At 40.5% G+C, this 14,608-nt stretch overlaps 3 protein-coding genes across 3 annotated transcripts in view; 2 read left to right on the forward strand and 1 right to left on the reverse strand.

Annotated features, from left to right (window-relative positions):
- The window catches only part of MCF2L2 (MCF.2 cell line derived transforming sequence-like 2), a 306,030-nt gene that overhangs the window by 42,132 nt on the left and 249,290 nt on the right, over positions 1–14,608 (reverse strand). The window contains exons 23-24 of the mRNA XM_033957587.1: positions 6,013–6,105; positions 2,474–2,552 (exon numbers count right to left, since the gene is read on the reverse strand). Coding sequence (XP_033813478.1) covers positions 2,474–2,552; positions 6,013–6,105 — 172 coding nt within the window. The remainder of the gene's footprint in view (positions 1–2,473; positions 2,553–6,012; positions 6,106–14,608) is intronic.
- Positions 1–14,608, forward strand: part of LOC117366333 (lactosylceramide 1,3-N-acetyl-beta-D-glucosaminyltransferase-like) — a 169,097-nt gene that overhangs the window by 21,921 nt on the left and 132,568 nt on the right. The gene's annotated exons all lie outside the window — the stretch shown is intronic.
- The window catches only part of B3GNT5 (UDP-GlcNAc:betaGal beta-1,3-N-acetylglucosaminyltransferase 5), a 104,996-nt gene that overhangs the window by 21,914 nt on the left and 68,474 nt on the right, over positions 1–14,608 (forward strand). The window lies entirely within an intron of this gene.

Here is a 14,608-nt window from a genome sequence, read left to right on the forward strand (position 1 = left end):
AGCTTTGCTTTGAAGAATGCTGGTGTAGAAGGACCGAGGTTGAAACAGACACTAGAAAATGACATGGGATTATTTCCCGCGGTTATCCGCGGGACGGGAACGGTGATGAATTTTGTCACCGTGTCATTCTCTATGTGCTACAGCAATAAAGAAAATGTTGGCCATATTTTGGGCTCCTTTTACTAAAGGGCAGTAGAGATATCTACCGTAGGCTGGCGAGTTAAATGTTCCGACACTCACAGGAATTCTATGAGCGTCAGAGAATTCAACTCCCCCTTGTTTGTTTGTATTTTTTTAAACATTGTAAACCGCTTTGATTTAACTTTTTGTGTTAACATTTGCGGTATATCAACTCCCCTCCTTTACAAAGCTGCGCTAGCGTTTTTAGTACTGGCCACCGCGGTACACAGCTCCGACGCTCACAGAATTCCTGCAAGCGTCCGAACTGTTACTGCGGCGGCTGGCGCTAAAAACGCTAGCGCGGCTTTGTAAAAGAGGAGGCAAATAAACTAAACTGTAAACAGTAGAAACCTCTACTGCCATTTAGGGCTCCTTTTACGAAGGTGCGTTAGCGGTTTAACACGTGTAATAGCGTGCGCTAAACTGCCGGACGCGCTAGCCGCTACCGCCTCCTCTTGAGAAGGTGGTAATTTTTCGGCTAGCGCAGGGGTAGTGCGTGATTAAAAGTCGCGCGCGCTAACGCGGCTTTGTAAAATAAGCCCTTAGTAAAACCCAGCATTTATCACACACAAATAAAGACTTCCAAAATAACCTCCCCCCCTGCCCATTTTTACAAAACTGTAGCGTGGTTTTTAGCTCCAGCCGCGGTGGTAACAGCTCCGACCTCATAGTGAGCATTGGAGCTGTTACAGCCGCTAAAAACCGCGCTACGGTTAAACTAACAGCCCATTACCTCCTGCCCATGAGAAATGGATTGCAGAGAAATGTATTTGGCACTAGATCTCAATGTGTCACACACACTACGTTAAAAATTTGTACTGAAAAAAACATGCCCAGCCAAGGATAACTATGCAAATTGTCACCTGGAAACTCTATTTGTTTGTACTAGATCCCTAGTTTGTATTAAGATAAGAGACAACCTTGTAAAGTAAACTTGTTCTGTAATTATGTCAAATTGTAAACCTGTCAACGATATGATATGTATGTTTAACCTGTGTAAACCGTTCTGAGCTCTTTGCGGACAATAGGATAGAAAAAGAATTAAATAAATAAATAAATAAATCACAATTAAATGTAATGTAATGTAATGTAATTTATTTCTTATATACCGCTACATCCGTTAGGTTCTAAGCGGTTTGAAGAAAATATACATTAAGATTATAAATGAGAAGTAAGAAGGTACTTAAAAAATTCCCTTACTGTCCCGAAGGCTCACAATCTAACTAAAGTACCTGGAAATTAATAAAGAAGAGAAAATAAAGATGGTTGAAAAAAGAAAAATTCTATGTGAACTTATAGGATGGAAATTAAACTGACAGTGAAGAACTGTATGAAAAATACATATGGAATGCAGTTAGAGAGGGTAGGTTACAATCTATTTATGGTATTTGTTTAATTGGAAGGTGTTAAGGTGGGTAATTTGGGGGAAGGTTATCTGAAGGTAGGTGAATCTTCTGGAGGTAAAAGAGGAGGGGCTAAGATATTTGGATGAATTTTTTGAAAAGCAGGGTTTTGATTTCTTTTCTGAATGTTTTGAGGTTGTCTGATATTGTCATAAGATTGGAGATGGAATGGTTGATTTTTGCTGCTTGTGTTGCTAGAAGGTTGTCAAACATTTTCTTGCGTTGTGTGCCTTTGAGTGGGGGGAAGGCGAAAGGGTTCGAGGTTCTTCTGTGTCTTGAGGTGGAGATTTGGTTTAAGCGGTTATTTAGATAGGAGGGGGAAGAGCCGTGTAATGCTTTGAATATCAGGCAGTAGAATTTGAATTGGATTCGTGCTTGTATGCTTGTAAATTAAATTATGCGTGTGCTATTCCGCGGGTTAAAGCCCTAACACAGCTTAGTAAAAGACACCCTAATTGTTGTTTGTGGGAGGGGGTGCTCCTTCAAACCTCCTCCCCCCAAATTATACCCTCCCCATCTCCTCCCCCCGTCTGAGCCCCCTTTAGCCACTGGCATCCCAGTGCCCTTGCCCAGTATGTCTCTCTCCCCTTGCCTCCTGTCCGCCGTTCTGCTCTGCTACTGCAGTGCAGGGCCAGATGGGTTAGGTGTTCGACGGAACATCCTGCTTAAGTTGTCACTGGCGGTTCCTCGGCACTCCTCCCAGTGATTAGGGCTTTGTGCGGTCCCAAGTGCTGCATCCCCTCGGCTCTTGGCCGCCAGACTTCCGTCACTGCCCAGCTGTATGGGACGATTCAGTGTAGCTGCAATGAACTGGCCGCAATGTATCGTCCCATTTCACACATCTTTAGGGCAGATAAGCATGGAATCTAGCGGAAATGGCGTGCTCTCACCTCTGCACGCTTCTAACTGTCCGGTAAGGACTTTTCTGATCTCAGATATCCAGAGATTTTTCAATTCAACAGATGAAGCCTGAAAAAAAATTAAAAACCCATAAGTAATACAGCCACTAATTGGAATAAAATTGTAGAAGTTACTCTCTATGGCCTTACCAGAATCATAAAATTTGTAATTAGAAAACATTATTAAAATGAACATAAATTTTACAACTATAAAAATGCAATATGTCACTAGATTGAGCACACACAATCACCTGTGCACCTATGAATGCAACCTATATGACCAGAATAAAGTTTTACACTGGCAAAACTGGTTTTAAGATAATGACTATATTCTAGTTCAGGCCTGCACAACTTCGGCCCTCGCCACCCTACTAAGTCAATTCCCTTCAATATCTTGAATGTTTCACCTATTTTTATCCAAATATGTTTTGTATGGTTATGGCTGGACAGTTCAGTCTCCATTACATCAGTCCAAAGTACTTTGTTCCAAACAAGTTTCCAGATTCTTTTCTTCGGCATATTTTACATTAGGGTTTTTTGTGATACAATTTAGAAAAGGATTCCTACTGTCAACTCTTCCATTTAGATCATTGTTCTGTCAGCAACACTATACTGTGGACAATTAATGCAAAGTAAGATCGTCTTTTCAGCAGGTCATTTGCTGTGATTTATGAGTTATGTTTTCCAAATATGATGTTTTTGGACTTGCGTCCAGATCTTTCCTTGATTTCAGAGTTCCATTTAACTTTCAGTTAGAAATGCTAGTTGGAAGCTAGTTGGAAGGTTTTCAGAATTTCCCAAATGAATATGCTTGAGATCAATATGCATACCATTGGGGGGTGAGCAAGCAAAAATAAATTATGAGAGAAAATTAAGAGGCATTAGTTAAACCTATAATTTAGAAGTTTCTTCAAATTGTATTCCTCCAATAAATAAAATTTACTACCTACTGAATAAGAAGACGCCTGGAAGAGAAGAAGGTGAAAATGAAAATGAGACTGAAAGAGAGAAAAGAGGAAAGATTACCGTGATAGATTTTGCAAATGTGACCGCTCTACTTGAACAAACAATAACGTCTGATACGGATAGAGCAACGCTCTTAGTATCATTTGTTTTTGAGCAAGATGTAAATATGATCATGAAATTGTTCTTCAAAACCTCTCAAAAATTATTTGGGGAACAGAAAATATGGATATACCCTGATGTTGCTAAGACTACACAAGAACGGAGGAAAGAATTCCTTTCTATGCGTCAACAGACTATAAATATGGGAGCATCGTTTCTTTTGGCATTACCCTGTAAATGCTTGGTCAGATACTTAGGTGTTAAATATATTTTTTTCTCTCCTAATCATTTGAAGGAATTTCTAGATGTTAAGAAGATCATCGAGGATTGAAGGACAATGGACGTAAAGGGCGCTTGATACAGAAATATTTTATTTGTATAAGAAAATTCCAAATAAGTGAACAGTTGATTACAATTCACAGGGGAAGCTAAAACTTTGACGAAACGACGAGAAGGATAGATAGGACCCAATGGTAATCAAAAACAGCAAAAAAAAGAGGGGTAATAAATCAAAGAACAAAGTCCAGCGATATACCTGAAGAGACTTTACTTTTCAAATAATCACAAAGACCCAGATGTGGAAATGACTGGACATGGCCGTGCTTCTGCAACACCAATGGTATGCCAAAGGTTTGATTAAACAAGCAACACACCAAAAACAAGCAAAAATGCACAATAAAAATACCGGCCATTGCACAAAAATGAGCGATTAGAGACTGTCGTCTTCTGTGGCAGTTAAGGGGGTTGGGGGGAATGAAAGAGTGATGGGGAAAACTAGAGAAAGATGGATGGGTAACTAGAAGGTGACAAGGCAGCATAATTTTATAGTTTGTAATGTGAAAGGGAATCCAGATGGTTGTTAAGTCCAGTCTGGTGGGTCAAAATATTTCATCATTCTAAACTTCAAAATCATATTTTCAACCTTTGTTGTCTGGTGATTTCATAAGTCTCTGGTTGCACTTTCTTCTTCTGACTATCCAACTTTTTCTTCCTCTCTCTCTGCCCCCTCCCCTTTCTTTCTCTCTGTCTTTCTTTCAGTCTCCCTGTCCCCCTTTCTTTCTCTCTGTCTCCCTGTCCTTTCTTTCTCCCCAAGCCGCCACCGCCACCATCATCTGGGCACAGGCCCTCAAGCCACCGTTGCTGCCGAGTTCTCCCTGTTCCCCAACACTGTAACAGGCCAGCAGCCTTCCCCCCGACATCAATTCTGACGTCAGAGAGGAAGTTCCGGGCCAGCCAGGCAGCGATTGGCTGGCCCGGAACTTCCTCTCCGATGTCAGAATTGACGTTGGGGGAAGGGGGGAAGGCTGGTGTGCCCGGCGTTTCTGCAGTCTAGCCTATTACAGCGTCGGGGAACGGGGAGAACGCAAAGGTAATTCGAGTCTATCACGGAGCTCGGGTTGGGCTCCGCGATCGACTCGAATTGCCTTTACGATCTACTGATCGATCGCAATCGACCTTTTGGGCACCCCTGGTTCTAAAGATACCTTGTAGCACTCTGACCATAAGGTCATTTATGCATTGTCTAAGTTCTTAAAGGTTTCAAAAACTTGATGATGTTCATCAAGTCGCTAGGACTCGAATACAAGTCGATGGCACCTCTCAAGTTTCTTAGAAAGTCACAAATAGTCCTAGAACCATAGTGACTCTTACGCTGGCAGCCAACGGTGTATAATGCACCATCTATCAATCCATAGGATCCTCAGATCACCAAAAGAATAATCTTAACTCAATCTGGCCACAATCTTGGTAATTTATCATCTTGCTAATTTTACCAATCTTTTATCTATATAGCTTGTATTTTATATTTTATAATCTTTATAAGACTTAGCTTGTTTGTGCAGCAATACTTCTCGCCAATGCGTTTCAATACTTTCTTCAGGGTCAGGGATGAAAACAAAGCTAACAATGTGTAAACTGTTCACTCTACCAAGTTAACGCTGCCGCCAATATTTATTTCTGACTTATTCTATGTACCAGTAATTGAGTAGCCAAAGTGAAGTCAAGCGGCACCAACAGAAGTGTCACCCTTACTTGCCTTCTGGTGCTCAACATACTACTACTAATTATTTCTACAGCGCTACCAGACGCACGCAGCGCTGCGCAGAGTCACAAAGAGTAAGAAAGCAGTCCCTGCTCAAAAGAGCTTACAATCTAAACAGGCAAGACAGACAAACAGGATGTCATGGATACAGTTATATAGCGCTGTACTTTTTGATATTTGTAGACGGTCCCTGCTCAGAAGAGCTTATAATCTACCTAGGATAGGCAGACATGACATATAGGGTTGGGGATGCAGAACCCAAGGTGAGAGGAGTTAGGAGTCGAAAGCACTGCCTATGTGATGGTGACACTTCTGTTGGTGAGCATTTCTCAGATTGCCTGGATACTGGCAATCATGTAAAGTACAATCTGTGAAAAGAGAAAGAACATGCAGAAGGATACTGAAGAAACTGTACAACTATTACCTGAATGATATACACCTCTTCCCTGCCATTATACCAAATCTCAAACTTCTTGATGTCTCCTTTCACATTCTCTGTAATACCAACGGCACTCATCTGTGTAAAAAGAAAAAAAAAGATCTCTGTTGAAGAGCGAGACATTACTCTTTCGGTGGCATTTGCACGCACTAGATTGAATCTAACTAATTTAAGATTTTAATATACTGTAAATGACAACAAATGCAACTGTTCTATTCCAAATAATAGCAATGTTAATATTGCTCATTTGCTAAATGGCTGACAGTCAAAACAGACACACATGGGCATTTTCTCTCTATGCCCCTCTTTTACAAAACCATGTTAGCGTTTTTAGCGCCGGTGGTAAGAACTCTGACGCTCCTATGAGCGTCGGAGTTCTTACCGACACAGTCAGCACTAAAAATGCTAGCCTGGCTTTGTAAAAGAGGGGGTACATTTTTAAATATAATTCTATTTACAGTACTTAAAACAGTGCAAGTCCAAGGCTTCATTTTATCAGGCAGCGGTAGAGCATTATAGTGTGGGCCGGCGAAGTAAATGTTCTGATGCTCACAGAAACTGAACGAGTGTCAGAGTATTTAGCTTGCTGGCCCACGCTAAAACTCTCTACTGCTGATTGATAAAAGGGTCCCTAAATGGTTTAAGGCTTATTATTTATAGTCAGCCTTTGACAAGGCGGATTACAGTATTACACATATAATAAATATACAGACAAAAGATATAAAAAGAGTGAGATTTCAGCTCATTATATTTAGCTAAACACATAAAACACACGTCCCCAGACCTGAATTTCCCAAATCTAGCCACCAACAGATTTTTTCTGGCCACAGATGAAACAATTGGCTAACATTAGTTATTTAAAAACAAAAAACAAAACCCAAAACAGCCACCACCAAAGAATGTCGAATGGGAATTCATGAAATAACAGCAGGACACAATGTAGAAAAGCTCATTTCTACAGAAACAAATAGGAAATATACAGGGTGAGGCCATGAAATGAATGGGATAAAAATGATATTCAACCCTGAACCTCTAAGGGTTCAGGGTTGAACCAGTGGCATAGCGAGGGGCAGTGGCACCCCTCTCCTGCCCTCTTCCCCACGCCCCTTCCCCGTACTTTTTTAACTTTGGAAGTGAGGTCAGAGAGAGCGCCAAAGCCGACTCAGGCAGCAACTTCATCGCTGCTCACTCCGAAATTAAAAAGATACAGGGAAGGGGCGTGGATGCACACGCACAGCAAGGGGAGGAGTGGGAAGGAGGGCAGAGAGGAGGAGAAGGGGTGCTAGCACCCCGAGGAAGACCACGCCTGGGGCGGACTGCCCCCTCCTCACTTCGTCACTGGGTTGAACTATCGTGAAATAAAATATTACTGAAATATAGTAAATGTCAGCATATTAGCCATAATTTTCTTTCTGTATTGAAAGGAGGCTCCGGAATGAAGAGTCATAGGATGAAGGTAAACCGGGAGAGACTCAAGAATAACTTAAAGAAATACTTCTTCATGGAAAGAGTGGTGAATAGATGGAATAGCCTCGCAGCGGAGGTGATGGAAACGACTGTATCTGAATTCAAGAAAGCTTGGGACAAATGCATAGGTTCTCTAAAGGAGAAGAAGGGATACAGTGTTCCCCCGTGAATTCGCGGTCTGCTCCGATCGCCTCTTCCTATAGTAAAGTTGGGCTACACCAATCAGGAGCTGCGGGTCAAAGCAGCTCCTGATTGGTGTAGTCCGACTTTACTACAGGAAGAGGCGGTCGGAGCAGACGGCAAGTGATTTTCTTCATCCTGTTATGAGTGTACTATTATCAAAAAGGAATAAAAGGATAAATTAACAAGTTAGATTATCTCCATGCCCTTCCAAAATAGCTGGGATCAGTGCAGACTCGGCTGGGTCCAAACGTTATCAGGTTATGCTCATAGGCCAAATTGGAAATACAGGTAACCACATCAGTTCTCGTTATCATAGTCTGTAGTGCACTTCTTAGGATCAGAAGAAGTGATTAGGTTCAAGTCATCCTTGTGTCTTCACTGCACTTCACCTCAGCTCTAGCAGCAAGAAAGGAGATGGAGAGAATCCAATTGAAATGGAAAATAATTAAGGTGCAATTACGGGAGTCAAAATAGGATGAAAATGCATAAAAGTACAATCAAAATCTAGAAATAAGCCTGTTATTAAAATATATATATATATACTAATACTGCATAAGTCCATAAAAAAGGTTGAAGTGCAAATCAACAAGTCCATGATTGTGAGGAGGCAAAAATGAAGCTGTAGAAATCCAAAGCCATAAAGATCGTCCGGTCATTAGTAGCAACAGTCAATAAGTCTTTGCTGGTAAGTCTTTAAGGTTTCTAGGCACTCATCATATTCCTTCTCTGGTAATAAGGTCCTTCCAATGGGGCTCATCCATCATCTGGATCTTATACGGGTGGAAAATCCTCAGCAAAGATATCTCGATGGTCTTCAGAGTTAGTTATTCTGGTTCCTAAGGAAGGGAGTTTTTCCCGAAACCATGCCTGGTTGACCTACTTTTCTGGCGAACTTTCTTGCTTTCGGGAGTTCGTTTCATCACTCAATTCCAGCTAAGTCAGCGTTTTTGATTCTTATGGGAGTTGTTTTCTTGGGGGAGGTTCTCTTAGAGACTGTTGTCGGTCTTCACTCATGTGTGTTGCTTTGTGCTTTATTTTTTACACTTTTTGCACTTATTGATTTATTTCACACACCCTGGAAGCGCCCTATGATGGTGTGGGGGCAGGGACTGGTTGTCCTTGTCTCATGATTTGAGCGCAGGAGCATTGCTCCTTTCGCTGCTTTATCACACTGAGGGCACTCCTTTATCAAATTAAATTATATTATTATTTCAATCACTCTGTGGAGTTCACTGTTGTGTGTTTAGACAGTCAACAGTCTCTTCGAGAACCAATTGATCTTTACTGCCTCTTTATTTGGTATCTTGCTAAGTTTCTCTGGCAGACTTTTTGGAGTTTTTTGTTTTTGACCAGTTATTGTAGAGACATGAATAATGAAAAAAAACAAAAAGAAAATAGCTGCTGATAAGTTCAAGTTAAAGAAATAGAGCACTATATTTCCCAGTGTCCCTAAACACAGACACGTCAACCAGGAAGTAGCTATGTATGTTTGTGTAACGGAAAAAAAAAAGAAGAGGAAGGATAACTCATTTCTTAAACTTTGATCACAGACAAAGAATAAGGTTTGAAATCGTTGTGGTGAGTAGTGAAAAAATAAGATTCCTTCCTTTATATTGATAAGTATAGAAAGCGCTCATAAATAGAAATCCACTCGTATTTCCAAAAACACTGAATTTGACGTATACAACAGATAATGACTCACTGTAACATAAAAGGATGGTAGTTCTGAAAAACGGACAGACATTAATTGCTAGCAAGTATTAAGGTAACGCCTCTCTTGTATAATTCTTTTTATTTCTTTTTTTTTAGAGTACTCATAAAAATCTTAAAGTGCACTGTAGTTTTTCCTAACTCTAGAAAACAAATAATCGTTAGTAATGGGAAAAAGTGAGGTGATGGGAAACGCCCATATTAAAAATCCCAGACCTAGAAAGATAAAGGGTGCGTTTTATTTTTACATTGCCAGTTATCATATCCAATGCCTGTCAGTAATTTGGTTAGACATAATCATTGCATATATATTACTATGCAAACACTTGTCACAAATCCTTCCTATCTACGTACACAAATCTTTCCTGTCTACGTACACTATCTTTCTATGAACTTCAATAATCTGCTTATATATTCCCTTCATTGCCAATCTAACGTAACACTTTCTATTGACTTCCGGTATTTGTCTCTTATCCCTTCTTTCCAATACTGTTTGTCTTTATATATAAAAACAATAGTGATCCAAATCTTTTCTGTAATTTTGTTCTTCTCTTTCTCAAAAACAATCCTTTATAATCCAGCAAACTTATATGAAATAAATAATTGTTTTAATGAAAGCTTATGGTAACATTGAAACGCAGTTAAAATATACTTCCTCTTTCAGTCTCATTCAATCTCATCCCCCTCACCCCCCCAGTTTTTTGTTTGTTTTTTTCTTGGTTCGTGACCACAAAAGAACAGGAAACAAAAACCACAGTGCCATATATTACACAGGCCAGTACACAAGCAACAGCTAAAATATAAATCAAACAGCATAAATGGAAGAACAAAGGAAGCCATCAGGCAGCATGACAAGCTGAAAATATAACAGTAAAACACAGACTCAGAGCTATGCCAAGGCTAGAAGACCCCTCTTGTCAGTAGCAAAGAAATAAACCCAGAAAAACAGAACTAATAAGCCAAAACCCATACAAAATAGTGGCTACACATGATAATACCACTTACACTAATTAAATCCAGGAAGACAACATATCATGCAAAAAGAAAGAAAGTTGGGCAAGGTAAGTCGGTATGTCAGTCAAAGCAACGTCATAATCATGCAGAATTGTGACATCAATAGGGGCTACGGAGCACAAGGCAATGTATACTTTCCGTTCAACAATGGCAGGAAATATGGGGGTAGAATAAGGAATAGTAAAACAGGATTGTCTAATTAACGGCATAACAGAAGACCGGTGAAAAACCTACGTAACATTAGGGAAGGCTGAAATGCAAGAATAGAAGAAGTAGGAAATGGGAGGCATATGAAATCAGGAGGGCTAGGGCTAGGGGCAGAGGACAAATAATCAAGGCTAGCACTGACAGACAGAGAAGTATAAGACAAGGGATTCCTAATGTCAGCAAAAGTAGCGGGAGAAATCAGACAGAGCGAGCATTCTTGTTGAAGATGTGGGTTCCCGAGACAGGAACACTGCTTAACCACAGTTTCTTGTAAAGTGGGGGAAGGTGGGGGGCGGGATGCATTGCTGGTGAATAGTTTCACAGATATCATCTAATGCCTGAGAGATAGCGGCCCACGTGACAGGAGAGTAACGACCAGTATGTGTTGTAAGAGTGCGATCTGCCTGCCATTGCACCTGGTGTGCAACGGGAGGTAGAGAGATAGGGTTAGGGTTAGGAGTATGCGCTGGGGAGAGCAAAGGGGCAGTTGACAGTGGCAGAGAGTGGTACAAACGGGAGGACTGAGATGCTAGCAGCAAAAGTGGAGAAGCATGAAAATAAGGGGGTGGGTCCAGTACAGTGGTATCAATGCAATCATGTAGCATAGGAAATGAGGCTGGACGGGAGACTGCAGGAGCAGGCAACATGGGAGAAATGAACAATATATCCAACTACAAACTCTACGATTAACAAAATAAGGAGTCTAAAAAATAAAACTAATAAGGCCTTTACTAACAACATAAGAAAGAAAGAATACTTACAAAATGATGCAATGTGATCACAGAAGAGCAGGTACCCTCAGGTGTGGCCTGAGACCAGAAACAGCATAACCACCAGTCAAAGCTGGTTCAACAGTCACACCATAACAGCGATAGACCCAATAGTTTGTTTTTTTATTTGTTTGATATAGCAGAAGAAACGTCAGGCGTGGCCCAAGACCACAAGAAATAAAGGAAAGAATTCAACCAGCAATCGAATCAGTGTCTATACCAAGAAAAAAGTGTTGAAGGGAAGTAAACATACGATTTACACAGAAATAAAGTGATAATGGCCGTAAATATTGCTTCACTAGTTATGTATGTATGCTATTCTGGCTCCTTTCCCCACCAGTTCTTAGTTATATATGTATGCTATGCTGGCTTCTTTCCCCACCAGTTCTTATGCTATTCTGGCTTCTTTCCCCACCAGTTCGTATTTCTAGCTGCGTTACCAACCAGTTCATATTTCTACTAACTCCAGTTTGAAGGACCAATAGGACAATTGAGGATGGGAACCCGGTCCCGGGCAAGGCAATGTAGAGTATTGCTCCGGGACCATCAAATTTGACACCAGTGGGTCCTATGAAGGAAAAAAAACCAAAAGAAAAAGATTAGTGATGAAGAAGAAATTAGTGTTCAAGGCAGACCATATTCCATTACTGGTTTAAAGATGAAGAAAAGAAGAAATGGCATAAGGGGGAAGCAAGATGAGGAGGGCGACACAGCGAGTCTGCAATAAAATAAGGAAGTTAATGCAAAGACAGTGAATAAGTACAAACATTAAACCCAGAAGCAAAATATTGACCAAAGGAAAGTGTGGAGAAGTCTGACAAGCAGACTTTGAGGCCTTCAATCCAGTGAGGTCACTTAGGCTACGTGTATCGGAGGGTCACCAAATGAGATCGGCCAGCCGAGAGAGAGACCTCACACTCTATATACTGGTATCAATCAATAAGTATATTTATTAACAAATCAGTAACAGCTTACAAGAATAAATCATTCAGCATATAGAGTAACAGAATGTTTTAGGGTAGCACTGATAGAACCTGCATTTTTGTTTAAAATACTGTGTTTTAGGTGGTATAGAGCCTATATTTCTGGTGCCTGTGGCTCAGGGTGACTAAAGTAGGGAAAATCTTGTTATAAATCCTGTGTTTTAGGGTAGCACTGATAGAACCTGCATTTTTGTTTAAAATACTGTGTTTTAGGTGGTATAGAGCCTATATTTCTGACTCACTAGTTTTTAGCCATTGTGTCTGATTAGGTGGAGAAGGGAGGGGCTCTGTTTTACTTCTAAGGTTAATTGCATTATCTTTGGGACATTGCTGAAACAAGGCTGCCCTGTGAACTTCTAAAAGCTAAGTTACTCAGCATTTCATATTTTGCTCTTTTCACTGGTTTTCAGCATTATATCTGCTTAATTTCTCTTCTCCTCCTTGTTTCTTACTAAAAAAAAATATAAAAAAGCACAAAAAAATAAATCCTTCTCTTTCCTCTGTTAAATCTTATTTCCTTTTCCTGCATTTTTGTTTAAAATACTGTGTTTTAGGTGGTATAGAGCCTATATTTCTGGTGCCTGTGGCTCAGGGTGACTAAAGTAGGGAAAATCCTGTTATAAATCCTGTGTTTTAGGGTAGCACTGATAGAACCTGCAGTTTTGTTTAAAATACTGTGTTTTAGGTGGTATAGAGCCTATATTTCTGCCTTACTTGTAGTCTTACTTATAGTCCCACCAACCCCAGGGACCACTATTCATATATAGAGACCCATATAATCAGGACTACTCAAATCAAGTCACTTCACAACCAATCAAGATGACCTTTATTCTATGCAATCACTGTGGTGCTTTAATTCCAAGACATACTATTTGGAGGCTTAAGGCTTGCCCCATCTGTCTTCAACTTGCCAGTATTAAGGAGGAGCTCTGCAAACTTAAACAGGAATTGAATACAATTAAAACAGCTTCCATCACTCCACAAAATCATACCAACTTACCACCTCTACCTCAAAGAATAAAACAGCCCAGGAATAAATGGGTCACAGTAGGCTCAGGAAGACTGCGACATATAACACAGAAACATCCACCTTCACTAATATTACCTCTACAGAATTCCTTCGCTCCACTAGTGCACTGCGATACTCAGGAAAACAGAAGGGAGGTGGGACTTGAACCAATGAAGGAAACTCAAGAGAACAAGAGCACCCTAAGTACAAATAAAAAAGCCAAAAACAGAAAACTATTACTGTTGGGGGATTCCATCATCAGAGGCATTAACCTTGGAACACAGGGCGAGGAGACCAAAATAGTGAAATGTCTTCCAGGATCCTCAGCTACCAGGAGTTCCAGGCAAATACTGACTATAATTAAGGAAGAAACTAAGGATTTTAACACTGATGTTGTTATCCATCTGGGAACAAATGACCTGGCCAACAACTCCACACTTGCAGCACAGAAAGCTTTTCGGGAGCTTGGTGAGGGCGTGAAACCTTTTGTAAAGACTTTAGCTTTTTCTGAAATACTGCCTGCATATGGAAAAGGAGAGCAAAGAGTGAAAAACACAGAGGACTTTAATAGATGGCTCAGAGCCTGGTGTCATCAAGAAGGCTTCAGGTACATAGGAGGATGGGGAAATACATGGAAGGACAAGAAGCTATATTGCACTGATGGGCTACATATTACTACAGCAGGAAAAAGAAACCTTGCAGAGAAATTTAGACAATATTTTTCTAGGCATTTAAACTAGAAGGTGGGGGTGGTGTATGTACGAAGGACAATTATAGAGATCACCCCCGGCAAAAGAAAAGATGTGATAGTAGTAAAGGCTGCAACATAAGCAATATCAGCAACTCATTTCTTAGTATTGCAACGGAAAGTGAAACGACACAAAAATCCATACGAAAAAGGAGATTATCGCTGAAAAATAGCTGGAAAGCGATGACCACAAATGCTCGCAGTCTAAGCAACAAAGTTCATGATCTGCAAGCCCTGATATTAGAGGCAGATCTAGATATTGTTGCTATCACAGAGACATGGTTCAGTGAATCACATGGATGGGATGCAAACATACCGGGATATAATCTTTTTAGGAAGGACAGAGATGGTCATAAAGGTGGAGGAGTAGCTCTCTATGTAAAGATCAATATCCAAGCGACCAAAATGCAAGGGACCTGGGGAGAGGAAGAAGCGATATGGATTGCTCTGAAAAGAGAAGATGGAACTTCTATCTATGTGGGTGTAGTCT

The sequence above is a fragment of the Geotrypetes seraphini genome, chromosome 9 (genome assembly GCF_902459505.1).
Source record: "Geotrypetes seraphini chromosome 9, aGeoSer1.1, whole genome shotgun sequence".
Classification (NCBI taxonomy): Eukaryota; Metazoa; Chordata; class Amphibia; order Gymnophiona; family Dermophiidae; genus Geotrypetes; species Geotrypetes seraphini.